Below are 25533 nucleotides of genomic sequence, written 5' to 3'. Positions count from 1 at the left end.
CATAGGCGTACCCGCCGTCGCCACTACATTTACCACAGTCCTTTGGGGCAACTTGCTGGTGTGACGAGCAGTGTGCGACCAACTTTTGCATAATTTATTACGGCTCCCTTGAGCCAACGGGCTGACGAGCCTTGGATCTGCACCTGCGCGCCATGAGAGGTACTTGACCTGTTTTAATTACATTTTGGCAGTCCACACGGCACCCCTTTACACTGACCTGCTCCCTGCTGACGAGAGGCAACTACCTCGAAACACGTGTCCAGGGATGGCTAACGCAACACATACTGTTCTTTTTACACATCGTGGCATAGGCGTACCCGCCGTCGCCACTACATTTACCACAGTCCTTTGGGGCAACTTGCTGGTGTGACGAGCAGTGTGCGACCAACTTTTGCATAATTTTTTACGGCTCCCTTGAGCCAACGGGCTGACGAGCCTTGGATCTGCACCTGCGCGCCATGAGAGGTACTTGACCTGTTTTAATTACATTTTGGCAGTCCACACGGCACCCCTTTACACTGACCTGCTCCCTGCTGACGAGAGGCAACTACCTCGAAACACGTGTCCAGGGATGGCTAACGCAACACATACTGTTCTTTTTACACATCGTGGCATAGGCGTACCCGCCGTCGCCACTACATTTACCACAGTCCTTTGGGGCAACTTGCTGGTGTGACGAGCAGTGTGCGACCAACTTTTGCATAATTTATTACGGCTCCCTTGAGCCAACGGGCTGACGAGCCTTGGATCTGCACCTGCGCGCCATGAGAGGTACTTGACCTGTTTTAATTACATTTTGGCAGTCCACACGGCACCCCTTTACACTGACCTGCTCCCTGCTGACGAGAGGCAACTACCTCGAAACACGTGTCCAGGGATGGCTAACGCAACACATACTGTTCTTTTTACACATCGTGGCATAGGCGTACCCGCCGTCGCCACTACATTTACCACAGTCCTTTGGGGCAACTTGCTGGTGTGACGAGCAGTGTGCGACCAACTTTTGCATAAATCATCTTGAAAACAAGTAACCTTATTGATCCACTTGAAGGATTTATGCAATGACTGCTAGAAATACAAATTTTAAGGCTCATCTGAAAGGCAACTGTACAAATTATTATGTTCCCAGAGGTGTCATGAAGTGATTTCCTGCACAGGAACATATGATGCTAAGTATTCAACGGCACAATGTCACAGATGCTAAAAAACAGCGCAGGGTGTGGGAAAAAGGTAGCAAGAACCCCACTGTGTCTTGTATCAATGTATATATGGTAGTGAATGCTCTAGAATTTCCCACAATTGAAATGATTTTGCTTATAATTGTCAACAGGTGTTGGTCTACCCCGATAACCTTATTGGGATCATTCACAACCACATAAAGAAACAAGAGTATGTCAGTATTAGTGTAAGGATTATTTAGTTGACTATCCCATAACATTTTCAAATTTGTTTCTCTAAATGACCTTACCACCGACCAGGGATATTACTTCAACAGCGCCCAGTTGCCTAGAACCCAACAACAACTTATTTTTTTCCACTAGTGATGCGTTATTTAAACCCTAGATTTGCTACAAAATACCCTAAGGTGCTTAGGAGAACTCCACAGTTTCTCCTTGGAGTAACATAAGGCACCAATAAACTCATCCCTTCCAGCCATCTTAAAATACTGTCATCCACCAAAGTGTAGTGAGTCATCAATCAGCCAACACTTCCACATCTCCCATCTCACACACCAAGTGGGCAAGAGCCCCTCCTCATCATTTCCCATTATCTGTATCACATCGTCGTTCACTACTAACGCTGCGCTACTGTTAACATTACTTCACAAGGCTAATAAAAGGAAATTTGAAAAATAAGAATAAAAAGTCTGCACTATTGCGTTTGTTCACACGTGTATTTTACCACTGATAATAGCCAGATTTTTACACACAATGGAAAATGCCTTTCCCCGTTATATTTTCGCACATTGCTATCACAATTTGCTATTAGCCCTAGTTGTTTGCTAACCTACCTGTAACAACCATTACAATTATCTTGATTGACACTGCCTAACACCTTTGAATTCCTCTCCACTACTGATCGTTTCTGACTACATAAACGCCCTCCACCAGTTCATTACAGTCCTTCAATGTTTATTGACCCTAAACATTTGATGAAAGGCTCAGCATGTCTGGAAACGCCAATTGATTTGTCTAACACAGGATCCATAATGATCAACAATTTTTCGTGTATCTCCAAGTTACATATTCTATTTATGGACTGATATGCAATGATTTCATTGTGTAAATCTCATTCAGCTTGCAACATAAATATGCAACACTGCTACATATTGTTGTATTAGTTCTACTGTTGCTCGAGATCTGAAAAATAACCTATACCTTTCCACCCAGCTTCCTTTTCAAACACAACTTTTCTTGTCATGTGTTCACCTCTAAATTATATTTAGTGTCACTTCAATATCCTTATCCCTTGCTTTTGCCTTCGGTTTAGGCAAATATAATATTTCAATACTCTGCATTCCTAAACTCCCAAGAAATGCTTCTGCATAGGCAATTTACCTGTGTACAGAAGAATTATGAGGCCTACATCCTCGGAGCATGTCCAAAACTTTCTGTCCACCACTCCAATGAATAACTTTGCAAAAACAGAGGGTAGTGTGACAACCCTCATTTCCTCTGAGGATTATCTGCTTCACACAATGGTCCCGCTCTATTATAAATGAACATTAAAACAAAATGACAATTTCTGTTGGATAATCCAACAACACATAAAACACAAAAGGTTAATATAATAGCAGTGACTATTGTCTCCCTTTGACAATATAAAATGCATTTATTATTTGGTGATACTCCTAAATCCCTCCAAATAAAACAAATTAAAATAATAAAACACTGATTAGAATAAATTTCTGGTATTAGTCCAGCTTCAGAGTGCATGCACATTACGTCCAGTGTCAAAACATCCACCCAAAGGCTGCTGGAAATAGCAATCACCCCGAGAACCCAGTGAACTCTTCTTAAAGGACGGTGGAATCTCAGGAAGATGTTTCCCCAGTGAATAAACACAAGCACAAGGAACCAGAGCACTAACATTGGGAAAACCCTCTCATCTAGAGTAAACTGTGGCCCCCTATTTAACTTTTACTAAAGTGCAAGGCATTACACAATGCTATGAGTTCTGTACTTAGATAACCCCCACACGGTCCCTCCTATCTAGCAAGTTTAACCTATATACCATTACCTATAAAGTTCCTCCAGACAATATTTCCACTAGTTTCAAGACTATACTGTTATCCATCATTCTCTGTCTTTACTGCTTTGGCTCATGGAGTCTTGTACAGCAATGCAGGTACACAATATGGCCCTCATGTACCAAGTTTTTCATTTTCAGTTTTATATTACGTAAACATGACCCAACGGTATTGGAAAGGTGTATATAAATATAATAGTCGCAAATCCTAAATCAGAGAGTCTGTGACACTAAAATACTTTTTTAAATGTAGTAAATCAGTTAAATAATTCGGAATATGTTTTATGAATCATTAAATGAGTTGAAAAAACATTAAGGAATTGTTATTTGGAAGGGGCATTTTGAAGGTGTTCCTTACAAATACTGATTCCTCAAGGTATGTATTGTTTCGAGACTGAAATCCAGTTGGAAAAAAACAATCTTTTTTTACCACCAACTCAAAGTCGAATGAAGGAACACTCCTTAGGGGTTTTGATATTGTTTATTCAAGTACATAACAAGGAGATAATACAAGACCCTGCAAGTACCTTCCTTTTCCCAACCACCAATCCAGCCTCCTCCTCCTCAAAGCATAACAAGTCACTCCGGAATTCCCCTTCTCACATTCTACTCTTAAAGGGGATTCATATTTAATTAGGATACAACATATCTTCCCCATAACACTTGCATTCATCCCGGACATTATATTTTTCTTTATGACTATACATTCTTTCCCTCTCCCACAGCACTCATTAGGTCTCGGCTAGCGAAGGCTGCGCTTGCGCAGTCTCGCTGGCGAGATTTTATGTTTTCCAGTAGTGGGGCTTGAACCCGCCCCTCATCTCCATTGGCTGGCCCCTTAAATGCTGGACAGCCATTGGAGAAGAGCTTTGTCTGTCAATTCAAGCCCTGTCTTTTTCGGATTCGGGGGGGTGTTTTTTCGCTTCGTTCTCTTTTTTAAGCCCCGTCCCTTTTATACTGGTGGGCGTGTTTTTTTTTTTTTTTTTACAGGGACGTTCTCGTGTTTAGTAGGTCTCGGCTACCGAAGGCTGCGCTTGTTGATCCTTCGGGTTGAGTTCGCGCTATATAAATATGCACAAAAAAATAGGTGGCTTTGGAGAACGCTATTCGTGTCCTTTTGTTGGCAGGGAGTGCTTTGGTTCTGTTCTCACGGCGGCTCCCTCGGTCACAGGACGGGCGCACAGTTGATCGAGCCGAAGCCCACTGTGGACTTTGTTCCGGTTTCTGGTCGCGGTATTGTGCGTGTCCGCCCAGGATCCTGCGTCTACTAAGGGTAAGACGAAACTTAAACGCGCAGTGGGGGTTAGATGGGTTCTGAATCCACCTCCTAAGTAGCTACTTTTAGCTAAAACTCGTCCACTGTGCACCGACCTGCACGCATCGGCTTTCCACAGACCGGGAAGTCGACACACATCTCGCCCACGTAGCAGTTGCCCAGCAACCCGCGAAAATGGGAAGGGTCCCTGCTTCTCTGATACGCAGCTTACGATTCCTTATTGCGGTGAACCTCCTCCCTTGTAAGCGTCCTGTCCAGCTAAACCTTGAGCGTGATCATCAGCAGTCTGTGAACCCGGAAGCTTCTAGATTTCAGTGAAACGCTGAAAATGGCAGTTTAGAATCTTCATCCGAGGTGAGTCGTTCTGAGAGCAGCAGCTGCTGACACGTCACTTTTTTGGGCAGTTTCTATATAGCGCTAACTTGACTTAAACAAAAATAATGTAATGAGCAATGCCAATAGATCTAACTTTAACAATGCCGAGACCATTGCATTGTAAATGCTTGTTTTTAAAGCTTTAGCATTAGCATCACACTTGTCACCTTTGTCACTGCCTCCTTCCCTGCAAATAACAAAACGAGCTTTCTTGCATTACATTTCTCGCCACATTCCAATTCCAAGGTGTCACACTTTGCTGATATTCTTAATATCAGAAAATTTAGATTTGATTTTTTTACTTTTCACCTTAGCTTCATACATATCCAACATTGAATCTGCTTGCACCTCTTCAAATCACTATTTTGTCTTTGTTCATACCTAATCTGCTCATCTCTCACCAACCACTTACTGCTTCAGCATTATATCCTCTCCGCATCTCCTTATTCATCCACCAGAGACAGGAAATTTTTGCAAGCTACCTACCTCGCGGAGATTCATTAGTAAAGGAATGGTGCATTGATCTATAATTCCACAACATGTTCCTTAGTTCGTTTCCAGTCCAATTTACTTTCAACAATAATTGCAAACACTCCACCAACACTGTTAAATCTCTGAACCAAAACATTTTCTCTAGGATGATATAATGTGGTCCAGTGATGCTGTATATTGTATAGTTTGAAAAACTCAAGACATTTTTTCAGAAACAAACTGAGGACCGTTATCAGTACCTAACCCCTGAGGAATCTCTTCCCTTGCGTATATGTCTTTGCGAAATCTTATATTATCCGTTTTTACTTCATTCACTATTCGAACTTCTGGCCATTTAGAATAATACTCAACCATGACCAAGGCAACTTTCCCTTGTAGATCAATACGATTAAAAAGACCACATATATCCATTCACAGTTTCTTCGATGAACCATCTGGATATTTGAATGACACAAGGGGATTTTCTCTTACAACATGTGAGAAAGTGCCATCTTTCTTGCATGGTATGCCACCACTTTTTGCTGAATTGCTGAATGTACTTTGACTGAGTGTGCCCTGGACTCCTGCCAATCAGGTGCCATGGGCCTATGTTCCTTCCCTAAAACCTAAAATCCCAAATTGGCAAACCCTGGCCACATGTCACCCCCTGGTAAATGGTACCCAAGGTACCCAGGGCCTTGTGACTAGGGAAGGCCTCTAAGGGCTGCAGCACTTATTGTGCCACCCTTAGAGGCACTGTACCCTAACACAACCACACTGCCCTTGCAGGCTGAGTGTCTGGGTACAAGGCAAAACAAAGAGTCGGCATGGCACACATCCCTGTGTGCCATGCCCAGCTATTAGTGAAAATAATAACATGGACCTGGTGGAGGAGCTCGATCTCACACCTTACTTGCACTTGTCTTTCAAGGAATTGAGGTCCCTATGCAAACTTAAAAATATACCAATGGACCTGCATCCAACCAAACTAGGGCTCCAGGAGCTCTTGGCTGAGTATGCTAAGGACCACCCATCTGAATATGGTGATGGGCAGTCAGATGAGGAAGGGGAAGCAGAGGAGGTGGATTATAACCCCCCCCCCCCATACTATCCCCTAAGGAGGAGAGGGCACCCATACTCTTCAATCCAAGAATTAGCATCTGGGGACCTAGAGATCACACAGGTGACTTTGGTACCAGAGAGATCACTGGGGGACCCACCAGTGAAGAGGACAGCCTTGTAAGGCTGGCCAAAAGATTAGAGCTAGAGTCCAGGCTCCTGGCTCTAGAAAAGAAAGGAGAGAGATGGGTTTAGCACCCATCAATGGTGGCAGCAATAAAAAAATAAGGATAGGGAGGAAACTTCTGACCTTAAAATCCCCAAAGGGATTGTCCCTAAATTTGAGGAAGGTGATGATATCACCAAATGGTTCACAGCCTTTGAGAGGGCTTGTGACATCAGAAAAGTAAAGAAACCTCTCTGGGGGGCACTCCTGTGGGAACTGTTCTCTGGTAACTGCAGAGACAGGCTTCTGACCCTCTCTGGGCCAGAAGCAGGATCCTATGACCTCATGAAGTGAGCTCTGATTGAGGGATTTGGATTCACTACTGAGGAGTATAGAATTAGATTCAGGGGGGCTCACAAAACCCAGACCCAGTCCTGGATTGATTTTGTAGACTTCTCAGTAAAGACACTGGATGGTTGGTTAGCTGGACATGGTGTGCAGGATTTTACTGGATTGTACAATTTATTCATGAAGGAACATATATTAAGTAACTGCACAAATGAAAAGTTGCATCAGCATTTGGTAGACCTAGGTCTACTACTGGGGGTGACCAAAAGAAAGTGGTCACAAAACCTCCCCAGGGGAAAGGTGGTGAGAATCCCCAAGATAAAAAGTCTGAGTCTTCCAAAGGGCCCCAAAAACCTGTTCAGGTGGGTGGGACCCAAACTACTCCCTATGTGCCTCAACACTATAGGGGGGAGAACTTTGATCCCTTAAAGGCCTGGTGTAATAACTGTAAGAGGTCAGGACACCTAACTGTAGATAAATCTTGCCCCCAAAACAAAGCCCCTAAGGCACCCACTACAGCTACTCCTGGGGCAGCAAGTATACAAATGGGATCAGAGGTGTACCCTGAGCAAATCTGGGAACACACTGAAGCTAGTCTAGTCTCCATGGGAGAAGTGGAGTTTGCCACTGTAGCTGTGTGGTCACCCAATTTAAAGAAATACTTACAGTACCCCTGGGTGAATGGAACTAGGGTAGAAGCTCTAAGGGATACAGGTGCCAGTGTCACTATGGTGAAAGACACACAGGTTTCCCCTGAGCAATATTTGATTGGGAAGTCTTACCCAGTCACCAATGCTGACAGTGTCACCACTAGTCATCCCATGGCGACATTAGGCTGGGGGGGGGGGTTACTGGCCTGAAACAGGTAGTGGTCTCTCCAAAGTTGCCAGCTGCATGTCTGCTTGGAAATGATCTGGAAACCTCAGCCTGGGCTGAGGTTGAGCTAAAGGCCCATGCAGCCATGCTGGGCATCCCTGAATTGGTGTGTGTGCAAACCAGAGCACAGTGCAAGAGGAAGGGTGAAAAAGTAGGTCTGGAGCCTGAAATAATGGCCCAACCAACCAAGAGAAAAGGTAAGAAGACTGGGGAACCAGCTTCTGTACAGCAAAACATTCAGGGAGAGGATTTGGATACCCCCGAGGGAACTGAGTCCATGGAGCTTGACCCTTACCAGGTTGAACTGTTGGGCCCAGGGGGACCCTCTAGGGAAGAGCTGTGCCAGGGTCAGTGAGACTGTCCCACTCTTGAAAGCCTGAGGCAGCAAGCTGTTTCAGAAGCAAAGGGAGATGTCAGTGGTACCCACAGAGCTTATTGGGAAGAGGGATTACTGTATGCTGAGGCAAGAAACCCCACTCCTGGAACCACCAGGAGGGTGGTAGTGCCACAGAAGTACAGGGAGTTCCTCCTAACTTTGGCTCATGACATCCCCCTAGCTGGACATCTGGGGCAATCCAAAACTTGGGAAAGGCTAGTGAGTCACTTTTACTGGCCCCAGATGCACCAACAGGTGAAGGAGTTTGTCAGCTCCTGTGTTACCTGTCATGCCAGTGGCAAGACAGGTGGCCACCCAAAGGCCCCCCTCATCCCACTACCAGTGGTGGGGGTCCCCTTTGAAAGGGGACCCCCTTTGTGGGTCCACTTGAACCTCCCACAGCCTCAGGGAACAAATGTATTCTAGTAGTAGTGGATCATGCTACTAGGTACCCTGAAGCAATTCCACTTAGGACTACTACAGCTCCTGCAGTAGCCAAGGCCCTCCTGGGTGTCTTCACCAGGGTAGGGTTTCCTAAGGAGGTGGTTTCATACAGAGGTTCCAACTTCATGTCTGCTTACCTAACACACATGTGGAAGGAGTGTGGAGTGCAGTACAAGTTTACTACACCCTAACACCCACAAACCAATGGCCTTGTTGAGAGATTCAACAAGACATTGAAAGGTATGATCATGGGTCTCCCTGAAAAACTCAAAAGGAGATGAGATGTCCTGTTACCATGCCTGCTTTTCGCTTACAGGGAAGTACCACAGAAGGGAGTAGGTTTCTCACCCTTTGAACTTTTGTTTGGTAATCCTGTAAGGGGACCACTTTGTCTTGTAAAAGAGGGCTGGGAGAGGCCTCTTCAAGAGCCCAAACAAGACATAGTGGACTATGTGCCTGGCCTAAGGTCCAGAATGGCTGAGTACATGGAAAAAGCATCCAAGAACCTTGAGGCCAGCCAGGAGCTCCAGAAGCACTGGTATGACCAAAAAGCTGCACTGGCTGAATTTCAACCTGGGCAACAGGTGTGGGTTTTCGAGCAGTGGCACCAAGGGCTCTCCAAGATAAATGGAGTGGTCCTTACCCTATCCTAGAAAGAAAGAGTGAGGTCACCTATTTAGTTGACCTGGGCACTAGCAGGACACCCAAAAGGGTCATCCATGTGAACCGCCTTAAGCTCTACAATGACAGGGCTGACATCACCATGCTGATGGTGACTGACGAGGAACAGGAAGCAGAGAGTGAACCTCTCCCTGACCTCCTCTCCTACAGCCCACAAGATGGGTCAGTAGATGGTGTGATCTTCTCAGACACCCTCTCTGCCCAACGGCAGACTGACTGCAAGCAAGTCTTGCAACAGTATGCTAGCCTCTTTTCCCTGACCCCTGGTCTGACAAACTGGTGTACCCATGATGTGGACACTGGTGACAGTGCACCTGTCAAAAACAAAATCTATCGACAGTCAGACCAAGTTAAGGAAAGCATCAAGGGTGAGGTCAGCAAGATGCTGGACTTAGGGGTCATTGAACCCTCTGAGAGCCCCTGGGTTAGCCCAGTGGTTCTGGTCCCCAAACCTCATCAACAAGGTGAAAAGAGAGAGATGAGGTTCTGTGTGGACTATAGAGGGCTCAACTCTGTCACTAAGACAGATGCTCACCCTATCCCAAGAGCAGATGCACTGATAGATAAATTAGGGGCTGCCCAATTCCTCAGTACCTTTGACTTAACTGCAGGGTACTGGCAGATTGTTATGGCCCCAGTAGCAAAAGAAAAGACAGCATTTTCCACCCCTGATGGGCATTATCAGTTTACTGTGATGCCCTTTGGGTTAAAGAATGCCCCTGCCACTTTCCAGAGGTTGGTGAACCATGTCCTGGCTGGGCTGGAGTCCTTTGGTGCAGCTTATCTTGATGATATTGCTGTCTTTAGCTCCACCTGGCAGGATCACCTGATCCACCTTGGGAAAGTTTTAGAGGCTCTGCAAAATGCAGGTCTCACTATCAAGGCATCCAAATGCCAGATAGGGCAGGGCACTGTGGTGTACTTGGGCCACCTTGTAGGTGGAGGCAAGGTACAACCCTTACAACCCAAGATCCAGGCCATCATGGACTGGATAGCTCCAACAACCCAGACCCAAGTCAGGGCATTCCTTGGCTTGACTGGGTACTACAGGAGGTTTGTGAGGGGATATGGGTCCATTGTGACCCCCCTCACAGAATTCACCTCCAAGAAGATGCCCAAGAAGGTTAACTGGACAGTTAGTTGCCAAAAGGCTTTTAACACCCTAAAAGAAGCAATGTGATCAGCACCAATTCTAAAAGCTCCAGATTATGCCAAGCAGTTCATAGTGCAGACTGATGCCTCTGAGCTAGGGATAGGAGCGGTCCTATTCCAGACCAATGATGAAGGCCAAGACCAACCTGTTGCTTTTATAAGCAGGAGGCTACTCTCCAGAGAGCATCGTTGGAGTGCCATTGAGAGGGAGGCCTTTGCTGTGGTTTGGTCCCTGAAGAAGTTGAGGCCATACTTGTTTGGTACTCACTTCCAGGTTCAAACTGACCACAGACCTCTCAGATGGCTAATGCAGATGAAAGGGGAAAATCCAAAACTACTAAGGTGGTCCATCTCCCTACAGGGAATGGACTTTGAAGTGGAACACAGACCAGGGACTGCCCATATCACCTTTCATTAGGGGGGGGGGGGGTTATGTGAGAAAGTGCCACCTTCCTTGCAAGGTATGCCCCCACTTTTTGCTGAATTGCTGAATGTACTTTGACTGAGTGTGCCCTGGACTCCTGCCAATCAGGTGCCCAGGGCCTATGTTCCTTCCCTAAACACACAAAACCCAAATTGGCAAACCCTGGCCACATGTCAGCCCCTGGTAAATGGTACCCTAGGTACCCAGGGCCTTGTGACCAGGGAAGGCCTCTAAGGGCTGCAGCACTCATTGTGCCACCCTTAGAGTCCCTGTACCCTGACACACACACACTGCCCTTGCAGGCTGGGTGTCGGGTGCAAGACAAAACAAAGAGTCGACATGGCACACATCCCTGTGTGCCATGCCCATCACCTACACTGCCATGGCATATATCAGCCACCCCTCTAGCTGGGTGCCCTATGCCAATGGTGTGGGCACAGGAGCAGGAGCCCTGTGCTCCTACAGTACCCAGGTCCATTCCTGGGCACTGTAAGTGCAGTGCTGCCATTTAAGAGTACATGGTGCTGAGAGCTCGTCAAACACGAACTCCACTGCACCATAATGGCAACACTGAAGACTGAGAAGTTTGGTATCATACTTCTCAGCACATTAAACCCACACTGATGCCAGTGTGGGATTTAATGTACCAAGCACCTCAGAGGGCATCTTAGAGATGCCCCCTAAAACATAACCTACAATCCACGTCTGTTTTGAGGCTGCCTAGGCTGCCACACATCAGACATGTTGCTGAACCCCTGGGTAGGAGAGCCCCTGCTGTCCTGGGCCTGCAACAATGCACATCCTGGGCGAGGTGCTAAATGTCCTCCCCCAGGATGGGCAGGGGGAAGCTTCAAAGGCATGCCGCCTCTGTGAGCTTCCCCAGGCCACTGCAACCCCCCACTCTGGCGGGAAGCTTGGCCGGAAACCCCAAATAAAGACAGGGGATGTGCCAGCCTGCCAACCCCACCCCTCAGGTGGGGGAGGCGAGGTGAAGCACATCTCCGGGCTCTCGCCATCTTGAAGATGGGAAGCCCTACCCTATCAGGACTAGGCTACTGCCCCCCTCCCACAGGAGAGAGACAGGATAGGGGGTGTACCCACCCCAGGACAGGGACCCATTGGTCCCTGCCCTTCACCTACCTGTAACGTCCCTAAATCTAGTATTTAGGGGCACCCTGAACCTTCCTTCCCCAGACTCCAGATTCCAAAATCCGAAGAAGAGCTAGAAGAAAGAAGACCTGCCCAGCAGCTGCTAAGAAGAGGAAGACACAAACTGCTTTGGCCCCAGCCCTACCGGCCTCTCGACCCTCGAACCTGCTCCTGCTCCTGCTCCAACCCGGCATCTCTTGTTGCCAGCAACCTCACAAACGTCGGAGGACCTGGCTACCTTTTGACTCTAAGTCCCTGGGACTCCCATGAGTAGAGGCTCTACTCAAAATCTACTTCCAATCTCTGGCAGCAGCCCGGAACCGCGAACCCAGCACACTCTGCACCAGCCAAGCCTGGCCTGTGCCGGAGTGAACAAAGACCACGAGGACGACCCCACGGCGACTGTGACCCCGAGTCCGGCACCCAAGGACCTCCCTCGACACTCCTGAAGAAGCCTGCAGCCTCAGAACGAGGTGCCCCCCCCAACCGCGATCAACAGAGGGTAAGATTTCCCGACACCAAAAGGCACCCCTGCACCCGGCGCCCCGCGGCCCCCTGTGCCCAATACGGAGTACCTACCTATCCTCCAACTACCCAACTTACCTCTCGAAGTGGTGGTGGTACCTGAAGAATCCTCGTCCCCGAGCTTGTAGTCTTTTTCTAAACCGGAGATTTCCCATTGAAATCAATTGAGCGCCCGAAGGCTCAAAAGCACTCTGCACCCAGCCGCCCAGGTGGCCCTGGCAGTGCAACCTCTACACCTATCTACTTCCCCACTTGCCCTGAGTAAGTGACCAGGAGCCCAGCTCCCACAGCCGCGTGGCCTGCTAGTCAGCAGCCACCAACCAAAGCCCCCCTATCCCTCATAGGATAACATTGGGCCTAACTCTCTCTGCACCCGGCCGCACTAGTACCGCTGGGAGTGAACCAACTGTACCTACCTGACCCTGGGGGACCCCTGAGTCTATGCCCAAAACCTCAACTCTGCCAGTCGAGTACTTACCTTTAAACCGATAACTCAATTTTCTTCATAGGGTAACATTGACTGGCTTTTTCCTGAAATTTCTTATTAGTGTGGACTCTTCAAAACTAAAAATATTCACCAAAAATCAGCCGAGTAACAAAAACGAAAATACTCACCTGCTCTTAGGTGAGCTCCCAGTGCTGGATCTTGGTGCCCAGCACTGACTCTGAAAACTACTTACAACTGTACTTACCAGTAACCCAATTTTCTTCCATAGGAAATCATTGACTGTTTTTCTGTGAAATTTCTTCTAAGTGTCAATTTCTGCAATCTTTAAATATTCTGTAAAAATCGTATAATATCTGAAAACGTAATTACTTACCTGTTTTGGATAAAGGTCCCAGTACTGAGTCTAGGCATCCAGTACTGGATTACAAAAGTAACGGGAACATACTATACCTGTAACTTGAATTTCCTGCCATAGGGAATCATTGACTGTTTTCTATGAAATATTTTCTAAGTGTCAACTTTTCAAATAGCAAAATATTGTCTAAAAATCATCACAGTAATTAAGTCGACTTTCATCACTTGATTCCAAGTACTGACCCAGGACTGAATCTAGGATCCAGTCCTGGAATTCCAAAAGTATTCCTAAAAGTAATCTGTGGCAAATTACATGAAACTTCCATTGAACTCAATGCATTATTGTGTTTAAAATAGTGTTGCCTATTGCAACCACTTGTAACTGTTTACAAAAGTCAATTGCATATTGCAAAAGTATTTATATAAAGCATCTCATTCTGAGAAAGTATATTTTAAATCCAATTGTTGGTTCTAAAATAAAACAAGCATATATTTTTTATACATAGACCATTGGCCTAGAGTTCAGTTATTGAGTGTGTGAGACCATTTGCTGACTGAGTGTGTACAAAAAATGCTTTACACTGACCTCTGATACTGCCTTACTGCTCGACCAAGCTACCACTTTAGAGAGTAAGGTTATATCTAACTTTAGCCTCTGCCAAGCCTCTGTGGACCGTGGACTCTGTACACCCTGTACCTATTTGGGAACTGTATATACAGAGCCACTTTCTCACAGCATTTGGAATGGCTGCAGAGTTCTCCCTACAGGCAGGTAACTGCACGTGTCTGCAAGGATATGTCTGGGGGAGTCCATGGTACCCTCTTCTCCCCTTTCAAGGGCGACCTTGGTAGGCAGTCACCACGTCCCCTCACCTGCATCTGTAATATGGTGCAGGGAAAGATGCAAAGTGTTTGCTCATTTGCAAGGGGGCCACTGCCTTATGTAAATGTGGTAACACCCCCTTCAGATTGCACCAATGCACATGTGCCACAGGTGAGATCTATGTTACAGAAGGTATGCACACATGTCAGAGACCCCCAACTGTAATACCAAAGTGCCCTACGAGCAAACATGCCCGTTGTACCCCTGAGGCACTTAGTGTAATACGGCACCAAGAAAGCATTGGCTCTTACCAGTCTTAAATATGATATTGTTTAAAAAACATCAAATTATGGGACCCTATCACCTTCTTAATCTTTGTCTTACAAAGTATCCTATAGATGAGAGGCTTTCTTGCAGGCAGTAGCACAGGGAAATAAGCTCTTGCTATTAATGGTCTGATGAACAAGTTACTTACCTTCGGTAACACATTATCTGGTAGAGACAATATCTAGCTGTAGATTCCTCACCTTTGAATTTTCCAGGCGTCAGACTAGATCCGAAAACTTTTGCGTCAGCAGTACCCCTGAGCGCCATCGGGTGGCTCCGAGTGATGTCACCGGCGCCGTTTGTGATGTCACAGTCACCTATATAGGCACCACCCAGGCACGCGGATGTCAGTTACTTTTCATTTTTCCACGCCAGAAGCGCACAGCCATGAAGTGAACTGACTTGTGTATGTCAAAACTAAGGCCCTGAAATGGGGAACAACCCTAGCCCTATAAATCAGTCCGCACAGCAGGGAGGCATAGGTGGGTGGGTAAGGAACCTGCAGCTAGCTATTGTCTCTACTAGATAATGTGTTACCGAAGATAAGTAACTTGTTCATCGGATAGAGATTTCAAGCTGCGGATTCCTTACCTTTGAATAGATACCCAAGCAAAACATCCTGGTGGTGAGCTTTTCTAGACTAAAAAGTCCTGTAGGACCGAACAGGCAAAATGCCCGTCCCTAGGGACCTGACTGTCCAGGCAATAGTGTTTCGCAAACGTGTGTAATGAAGCCCACGTTGCAGTCTGGCATTCCACAAGTCATTACCATGATCGCATCCTTCCCCCTGGTGGAATGGGCTTGTAAGACCTCAGAAAGCTGCTGTTTTAAAAAACAAATGTATTGTTGGATTTATTAGGTCATACATTACAATAAAAACATGTTTTGCTTCCAATAGGTACCATTAATATAAACCATTACAAATTGCACATTCTTGAAGCATTAACATAAAAGAACTCTGTAATAAAGAAAGTAATGCAAACCGTTTTTTATCCTAAAGAAGCCACAGTAAAGTAATGTAGCGGACACAGCTACCACAATTCCGTATCACCCAAAGTTCAACTTCAATGACAGATTGATTATCCAGGTTAGTCACCTACCACGGTGCCACATTTATCAAGTAACATTAGCATTTACCCCGGGGTGTCTTCCGCATCAGGGGGTAAGTCTGCAGTGGGGTGGGCATTCCCAGCAAGATATGTTTGTTATAATTCCCAGAAGTTCTTGGGGCGATTTTGGGGGGGGGAAGCAGTTCACTATACAATTCCGTCTGAGTGTTACAATACAGCATGTCCCACGACCACTCCTGTATGGTGGAAAGTGAGCCTCGCGACCATCGCATTGCTAATCTACGCTTTGTAATTAGCACACCCATTTCAATCAAATGTCGGATTCCCTTTTTTATTTCTTTGGCGTAGCCCAGCAGGGTGACCAAAGGCTCTGGGAGCATTGGGACCTCTCAGAAGGCTGCTTTCTAGCCAGAGCGTGGCAGATTTTAATGCAGATAATGACCCAGCGTGAAATGGATCGTTTCTGCACTGTCAGACCTTTTTTATCCCCACATAACCTACAATAGGGGATTTGAACAAGGAGGGTTGGTCCGGCAGCCGCAAGAAAATGGACAGAGCAGAAAGATAACCTTTAAGAGTGCCCAAAACAGAGCCCTGCTGGGCAAGGGTAAGACTAAAAAGAAGAATATTAGACAAGGAAGCAGAAAGAGGGTCAACAGACCTTTCTGTACAATAATTTACAAACTTTTGCCAAACATTTGCCTGGCATTCAGAGAACTTGCCAGGTGTTTAACCACCAGGGTTATGCCGTGCTGTTTCAGCAATGTCCATAGGCGTAAGGCCTCTTGACAAAGGGTACAGGACTCCACCCCGCCCTGCTTACTGCAGTACCACATGGCGGTCGTCTTATCCGTGAACACCTGCATCAACTTCCCCGTGACAGAGGGAAGAAATGCTTTCAATGCTAGCAGGGTCACATGAAGCTCCAACAAGTCGATGTGGAGCCTCGACTCTGCCGGAGACCAGTGTCCCATGATCTTCACTCCTCCCAAATGGCCTCCCCATCCCAGTAGTGACACATCTGTCACCACTGTGAGATCTGTTTGGGGAAGGGAGAAAGGTCTGCCTCTGACCCAAACACAGCTCGTCAACCACCACTGCAGGTCTTTTGCAGCTTCCTTCGAGACCTGAACCATGTTGGAGAGATTTCCCTGATGCTGCCCCACTGGTACTTCAAATCCCACTGCAGAGGCCGCATACGCCATCTGGCATGATTTACAAACAGGATGCAGGAGGCCAAGAGTCCCAGCTGCATCAGAGTAAGTCTCACCAAAATCCTGCAAAGAGGTTGAAACATCAGTATCATAACCTGAATATCCTGGACTTGCTGTCCGGGAGAATAAGCCCGAAACTGCACTGTGTGCAGAACAGCTCAGATGAAAGGGAGTGTCTGAGAAGGAGTCAGGTGTGACTTCGGCATGTTTGTAGAGAACCCCAGCGAATGCAGGACATAGACCTTTGTTATTTTTTGGTATCAAAAAGTAGCTGGAGTCATAACCACTGCTTATTTCTGAAATTGGAACCTTCTCTATAGCTCCCTTGGCCAGGAGAGATTAAACTTCCACTCGAGTAATAATAGATGATCCTCCACCAGCCGTTCTTGAGTTAGCGGTAAAGGAGGAGGAAAAGAAAGAAAGGGAAGAGAATTGCCATCCTGAATGATCTGCAAGACCCGCTTGTCCGATGTTATGGACCTCCAGCGAAGGAAATTATGAATTCTCATTCCAACTGGAGTAGCATTGCCTTGCAGAACCAAACTAGGAATAATTGGTAAATACAGCTGACGGGGGCTGGGTGGCAGACGACTTCTGGCTACCATTCCCACAAAGTCAGAATGTACTGCGTCCACATACGTGCACAACTTGGGGAGGCTGTGCAAGACACTGGCTGACGCTGTTGCAAACCCCTTTCATTACCACGAAAGGGTCGAAATGTAGACTGCCACATGGTGTAACCGAGAGGCCCAAGGATCTGGCCGTAGAATGAGATTCCTTGAACCCCTTCAAGGCCGATTCCACCTTCTCACCAAAGAGACGAGTTCCTTCAAAAGGCATGTCCATGAGGTTAGCCTGCACTTCTCCTGAGAAGCCAGATGTTCTCAGCCAGGCGTGGCGCCGTAAGACCACCTTAGATGAAACCGCACTACGCAGCGAGTCAGTCTTATCTAAGCCACACCTAATGGTGAAAATTGCTGCATCTCTCCCATCTTTCACTGCCTGGGAGAGCATGGCCGTAGCCTCCTCCGCGCCCTGCAGTAGCACTTGCACAACCGTTTCCCATAAGGTGTGTGAGAAACGGCCCAATAAGCATGCAGTGTTCACCGACCACAATGCAAGGCTGGTGGAAGAAAACATCTTCTTCCCAAGTGCATCGAGCCTCTTGGATTCCCTATTTGAAGGAGCGGAAGGGAATGCGCCATGGGACATTGAAGCCTGAAAAACCAAGCTCTCAGGGGTAGGATGTTGGCCTAGGAAACATGGATCACCTGGAGCCGGGCGATGGCAGCATGCTATTGTCCTGTTCACAGGAGCCCCTCTGCTAGGCTTGCAAAACATGCCTAGAAGGACATCTGTCAGATCTTCATTAAATGGCAAAAGTGGTTTGGGCGAGGAAGCCTTGAGCTGAGGCAACTCAGTCAAGAGATTAGTCTTGACCTGCACTGAGGGAAGCTCCAGGTGAAGGACCTCTGCTGCCCTCCTCACCACCATGGCGTAAGATGCCCCCTCCTCCATAGCCACACTAGGCGGAGAGAGCGTGACAGTATCTGGAGATGTGTCGATGTTCACTGGCTTTTTCAAGGTCCTCATACCAGTCCAATTGCTTACATGGGCATCCAACTGGTGTTCCAAAGGGTCCAGGGAACCTCCTATTCTTCTCCCAAGCCTGAAACCTCTTAAAAATAAACATGCAACGATGTAGAACGTCTGGGCTCCGTCGGCGCTGTAGTCAACATCGAGTGAGATCGACACGACTCAGAGTGGTTGTGTATCAGCATGGGGCTGGCGCCGCTGGAGTCAGAGGCTCTGACTTCGGGGCCGGCGCCTGGGAATGTCGTGTTGGCACGACCTGTGCCGACCCAGATCCCTGAGACCCTAACGGCGTTGAGACCTGAGCCGTTGCCTTGGAGCCTGGTAGGGCCCCTTCCGACCCTGCGGGGCACAAAGCGCACCAGAGGCCCGCTCAAATACGCGGCGCATGGGGGAAGGTCACTCCGGCTCTCAGAAACAGGGGGAGGTCCGGATTCAAACCCGGCAGCGATTCTGCAGAACCGTGCCTACAGCGTCAATGCTCCTTACCTGTCTCGTCGACGGACAACAGACGACGTGAAGTCGAAGTCCATTTGGACTGCTTCTTCTTCTTACGCCTCTTCCCTGAGTGTCCCAAGGGTTTGAGTGCGAAGAAGGACTTGAGGCTCATGGAGTAATCCCGCGACCTTCTCTTCCTCAATCAGGACTGGTACTTCTGAGGAGTAGCACTCAATGGTGTCAACTGCCAGGCCGCAAGGAGCTACATGAACTGATCCCGCAAAGCCTTCGGTGCCATGGCCCGGCAGTGCGAGCACAACTTCAAGTCACGCTGGAGACGCCACAAGCAAACAAGATGGGGGTCGGTTACCGACATGCTGCAGTGACAGGCGCCACATGGCTTGAAACCTACCCGTCTAGAGGTCATCCTCGACACACATGAAAAATCTCTCGACAAAATGTCGAAAAAAGTCTGCCAAAAAGAGACAGATGGGTAGCTCTTGTCCAGAACCGTGTTTAACTGACACTGAAAGTAAAGAACTGACGTCTGCACGGCTGGGTGGCGCCTGTAAAGGTGACTGTGATGTCACAACCAACACCGGTGACGTCACACAGAGCCGAACGGAGCCACCCAACTGCGCGCAGGGGTACTGCTCTCACAAAAGCTTCCGGATCCAGTCTAATGCCTGGGAAATTCAAAGGTAAATAATCGGTAGCTAGAAGTCTCTATCAGATGTATCCATGGGAGCATTCATATTGCATTAATTACTGCGTTCTAATTTACCTTTGTAATGCAACGTTAACTTGATTCACTCAGTCACACTATAGTCTCTAATGGCCCAATACATATAATGTCTGACAATACAACATACAAAGCAAGAACAATTAAAACACACATAATCACAAACACACAAAATTAAAGTGAATATAAAAATCCATCTCTTACCAGACCGTTGTTTCCCATCCCTAGCATAAAGATCCGCACCAAGAGACAATAGTGATGAGATTGTTCTTAAATGTCCTTCCTTCATTTGAGAATAATGAAGAAAAAAAATGACATTTACTCAGAGGAACATACAGTAAACAGGCAACATTGGCATGGTTTTAACAATTTTTAGACAGGGAGAAGTTTTCAGGTTAGTGTAAATACAAGTTTGAAGTAAGAAAGTCTGAATCTCTACGTAGAGTAAACTAATTCCTCTATATATTTTTGCACTAGAAAGACTAGCATGAACTGCATCAACGTAAAGCAGAAGGCCATAAATTCAATTAAAATATTAACTAGTGAAAACAGCAATTCACAAACAGGGTCATCTTGTCTAAGTCTCCAAATGACACACATCATCTAATTTAGCTGAATCCTCTGGTCTGAAAAGGAGGCATGCCCATATAGTACCTCACTGAATTAAACAAAGTTTAAGTGGTGGTGAAGCTTCAGCTGGGAAACTGGGGATTTGACCCACACATTCATCATCAAAATTTGAGCTTCCTAAAATCATAGGTCCAGAAGAAGAGACATTCTTGTTGCCATTCAATTGTAGACTGAATTTGTCACCTGCTGGACCTTCATTCCGCTTGTATAAATGGAAAGAAATTCAACCTTGGCCATCTGGAAAATAAAATACAAACAAAAGGACGTCATAACATCCGCCCTAAATAGGGAGGATGGTCCGAGGTACTTGTACTGACTAAGTTTGTGCCAGCTAAACTCTAAACACCTCCAACAGCTGTTTAATTCCCAGGTTATGGTGCTCTTAGTGATGATCAGGAATGACAAAATTATCTCTGCTTTTAACTGTCCATTACCCCTCTTGAATATTCCTGCAAATTCATTACCCTTATCCCTTCTGTTGCACCATCAAATCACAACTGCCCTCACACAGCCAAGTAGTCTGAGGAGGACAGCTGCTGCCTGCACTGCTTTCCAATCCCAAAAGTGATTTCATAATCTCTGCTAGTGCTTCAAAGTTATAGAGTATCAAGGAGATGAAAAGAGACTAGCAGCCAGATGTTACTGATGAACATTGGCACTTCAAGAAGCAACCCTAGTGCTTCAAGCAGTATTCCTGAGTTAATGACCTCCACAACAAGGCTTACTGAGCATCACCTATGCATATCGGGCATTACCGCAGGCCCATTCTGCATTATCCAAGGCATATACATAAAGCTGATAACCTGAAATGCTAAGTCTCTAAACAGTGGCAGCATTTTTGCAATCCCATTAACATGATCTTTCATTCAGCAGTAAGCACTTTATAATTCGCAGTAGCACAGAAGATATCAACACCCTTATATATGTGCACAATACCCTGCCATACAATGGTAGTCACTGTGTTGCTAGTTTTCTTTCAGGCCAAGGAATTATGATAAAACAATTAACTGGTAAAGAATTAGTGCAGGGTATGAGACTGACAGTTATAGGATGTAAAACCAGCATATTTCTACAGGAATACTGTGGCCCCTCACCTTAAGGGCCTTCATCCATTTTAGGAAAATAACCTATTTTATTGGCGACTTCCCTTTAGGTGAAGGATTACGGTATTCTATTTTCCATTTGTACCAGGTATTTTAGTAGTTAGAAATGCTTGGAAGGTGTATCCTGACACTAAACAGTAAATTGGTCCTTCTTCTCCGCCCGTCTCTGGGCATATATGTCTATTGGCGCAGGGTTTATGAAAGGTATTTTCTATCTGGCATTCTTCTTCACATGTATTTAGTGCTGAGCATCCAGTGCTCCCACTCTGCACAATTTGTGAAAAATTTCTGATGACTACTTCTGCTGTATTACTAGGATGGTGGGGAATGAATTAGCCACATTGATGGGGTAGTTGTGTCCTAATAGCTCAGTTTGTTCCTTAGCTTTCACTCCTTAGACGGTCCTTCTCATATCTCTGTAGGGAAATGAGCAGGGAAAAAGACTGTCAAAGACTGACAAAGCCGCATGAAGCTCCCCTCTTTGCCAGAATTTACCAGAGTAACACGGAGAAGAGAAAAAAAGAAGTCAGGCTGACAGTCAGAGTGAGGTGAAGAGGCAAAAACTGAGAATAAATGGTGAACCCAAGAGTCAGCTTCATGTGAAACACAGAAAACAAGCCTGCCCCTTCTTAGCTACAGTGTTTAACGTGAGGAGTTTGAGAACAACAGCTCCTCGTGTCGTGATGCTTCTTGTGAAGCTTGCCTCAAGTAGTAAACAATGTTTTACAACATGGCTATCACACAACCTGACTTGATGAACTAGGTGGCTTTGTATGGTAGGGAACTAGTGGGGTTATTTAGAGTTTGGCAGATGCAGGACATTCACCAAAAATTGTTGGATGTCACATCTGTCCAATTTAAAATGTCTATATTAGTGTACACTCTACACCAGGGGTTGCCAACCTTTCTGTAACGAAAGCTACTTCTGATCAGTGAAAATCATCGTGAGGCCTTGTAACACGCTCATTCTTACCACACACCCCCTGCTTCACTTGACTTTAAACGTAAAGTCCATGGAGCCCGAAACTGCGGTTTGAACAAAAAACTAGGGGTACTATGACAGGGCTGCCATGAGCGTAAGTAGGTGCATGGTCTGTGGGGGTGTATGAGCATGTGTGTGAATGAATGGGATATATGTGTAAGGGTGACTAAGAGCTGCGTCGTACGTACTTGTGGCACAGGACATACCTTTCTCTATATGAGGCACAGTTACATGTATAACACAGACATACAAACTTCTTTTTTTTAAATGGGAGAAATTTAAAGGGCAGAAAATGTTCTGCAGAAATGTTCATAATAAGGATTTTTTTGCACTTGTTGGAACATTTTTCTGCACTTAAAATCTCTCCCATTTTTAAAAAATGGCTGTATTTTTCAGTCATAAATACGGCAGCGTGTCTACCAGCCAATGGAAGCAATATTCATTGTGTGTAAATGCGATACTTTGAAATGGAGGAAAATTCAACTAAAGAGTTAACTTTATGTTTATATGCATTATATAAAACTCATAATTTTTCTCCCATGACAAAGTGTCTTTACAAACAGCAGGCATATTACTCCCAGTGGCCTGTAGACATAATGCCATTTTTATAACAGGAAAATACAGTTATTTATTTAAATGTGGGGAATTTAAAATGAAGAAACATGCTTCGTCTAACATTAGGATTTAATTGGCTTAATTTAAAGTACAGAAAAACATGAAGGCAATGTTTTATAGAAAACATTTTCTTCACGTTATATTTATCCCATTTAAAAGAAAATTACAATTTTTCTGTTATAAATATGGCACTGTGTCTACCAGCCATTGGGAGCAAGATGCCTGCTGTTTGTAAATGTTACACTTTGAAAAGGGAGAAAATTCAAATTAAGAGTTAACTTAATGATTAAGTTAACTCTTAATTTGAATTTTCTCTCATTTAAAAGCATTCAGAAATATAATTTTGTCCTCATGCTCCAATATTGAAGTGAGAAGGACTTTTATTTAAGAGTTAAATACCTCAGTGCTTCAGTTCTGAACGTCTGTGACCCACATGGGTCTTAAATCTGGGTAGAGCACTGCTCATCTTCAGGCTCTGCTAGCTGCAGCATGATGATAATGTAAAATAAACATAGCCTTTTCCCTAACTTTAAGGGGCCGATTCCGATCTGGGTCGGAAAGCTCTCTAACCGAGCCTGATCCGGTGTGTTTTCCGACCGACTCCTGCAGTCCGACCGAGCGAGTACGATGCGGCCACATGCTGCCGGGCTCGGTTCGGTCGGACTCTCATAGAAGTCAATGGGAGCCGGTCGTACGACGCGTACAAGGGCTCCCATTGACTAAATGGGTACGTCTCGCACAAGGGCGCCCCCTACTGTGGGTACGCATCGGTGCCATCTGTACATGCCTGTGTTTGGGAGACCCTTGGGTCTCCCCCTGTGTCCGAGTTGTTAGGCTGCGGGTGAGGGGGGGTTCGACGCGGACCCCCAAAGGCAGTTTCCCGGACGTTTTGCGAGCCGGAAAATTCGGCTCGATCCGGCTGTCCGACGCGTGCATTGTACTGGCTCGGTAGGAATTCGCCTCCATTGCACGGCACAGTTTGCTTACGGATGAGGCGTATGGAGCGGTTAGGACCCGGAAACGAGTTGGTCGGCGATCTCGCGTTTCTCGCATCGTACTTGCTCGCTCGTACAACTGTACGAGTCGGTCGGTAAACACACATACGGCTCGTACTTTTTACGGCCGGATTGCGTTCGGAGCCCTTCCGAGCGAGATCTGAATCGGCCCCTAAAAGGAAAACGCAACGCAACACTTACTTATTACAGTTCTTAATTAAAAATGAAGTCAAGGCTGGCAACTACTCTGAAGTTTTCTGTGAGCTACTGGTAGCTCGTGATCGACTGGTTGGAGACACCTGCTCAACACAGTAACTTATCGAAGCGTGTAAATGAGTATACTCTTTAAAACTGATATATACACCTGTCGATTTTTAGTAGATGTCCCGCATCCACCAAACTCTTAATGGCCCCAGGTCATTTGTTTGAAAGAAAAGTGTTTGAAAAAACATATAGGTTTTGTTACGACTAAATTAGCATTATTAGCAAGGTTTATGAAAAGTAGGAGTACAAGCTGCAAGGAAGTCCTAAAAAATGAAACGTCAGAAGCAATTAAAATGGGAATGTATACACTGGGATGCCCTAAGAACCCCTCAATGAACGTGGTGAGCACTCTTTCTGGGCCCTTGTTTCCCATGGAAATAGGGAATATTTGACCTGCCTCAAAACTCATAATCCAGATCAACAGTAGTACCACCATTCTTAACAATACATAGCCAGCCATCTATGGGATATTACAACTCTCAAAATACCTAGACCTAAAATTAGAAAAAACTATGGTCAGAAAAATACTTTCATGGTGTGATTTAGTTTATTGGTTTATATTTTTCATTAGAAGAGGTGGTATTGGCCCTTAGGTCATAAACATCTGAGAAGGCTTCATGGCTCTACATGGTGCCAATAGAGCCGTGTAGAGCAATCCCAGAGACAAGAGAGCCCCTGTGTCCTGAACATAATCACCGAGTTTAGCAATGGCTATGAAATGCCTTGCTCCTGGTTAGCAGAAGAAATCATGCCCATATTCAAAAAGTGGCAACTGGATAATTCAGCTGAGTACAGCCTAATTAGTCTGACCAATGCTATTCAAGTCATCTGTGGGAAGGTTCACTAGACAAGACCAGAAAAATGGCAACATTAAAATAAATGTTCCTTCTGAATTCCAAGGAGGTTGCCAGAAAAGTAATCCCTGCGATGAGGATTTTAAACTCAATCACAAAATATGGTGACTCTCGGTAAGGAACTCCTATATATTGCATTTATTATCCTAAAGAACCTTGAAATAAACTCTGGGACACAAAGGCATATGGACATAATGGCATACCCTATATCTTTCAGAGAGCCATAAAATCAATGAATCATGCCAACCTTGACAGAATACTGGGTGCCAGAATGGTGAACTAATTGATTATTTTATTTCACTGACAAAATAGGAGTCACGCATTTTTTAGCCCCATCACTTTTCTGTCTTGATATAAAGGATCTGGCTGACATTTGGACCTCACACAAGCTGATGCTACATTACTGGAAGAAATATTGGTTGCCAACCTACTCCGCTGCTGGTGCAGCCATTGGCTTTAAGACCCTGTAGATCTTTTCCTTCTTTTGGATACTGCTTACATTTTTTGTAA

At 45.8% G+C, this 25533-nt stretch overlaps 1 protein-coding gene across 2 annotated transcripts in view; it reads right to left on the bottom strand.

Annotated features, from left to right (window-relative positions):
- ANKRD16 (ankyrin repeat domain 16) overlaps positions 1-25533 on the bottom strand; it is a 213727-nt gene that overhangs the window by 31759 nt on the left and 156435 nt on the right. For both annotated transcript variants that reach the window (XM_085653567.1, XM_085653568.1), the window contains one exon: positions 19785-19863. In XM_085653567.1, coding sequence (XP_085509693.1) covers positions 19785-19863 — 79 coding nt within the window. The remainder of the gene's footprint in view (positions 1-19784; positions 19864-25533) is intronic.

The sequence above is a fragment of the Triturus cristatus genome, chromosome 4_1 (assembly GCF_964204655.1).
Source record: "Triturus cristatus chromosome 4_1, aTriCri1.1, whole genome shotgun sequence".
Lineage (NCBI taxonomy): Eukaryota > Metazoa > Chordata > Amphibia > Caudata > Salamandridae > Triturus > Triturus cristatus.
Note: the sequence above shows the minus strand (reverse complement) of the source record. Positions and strands in the feature narration are given on the sequence as shown.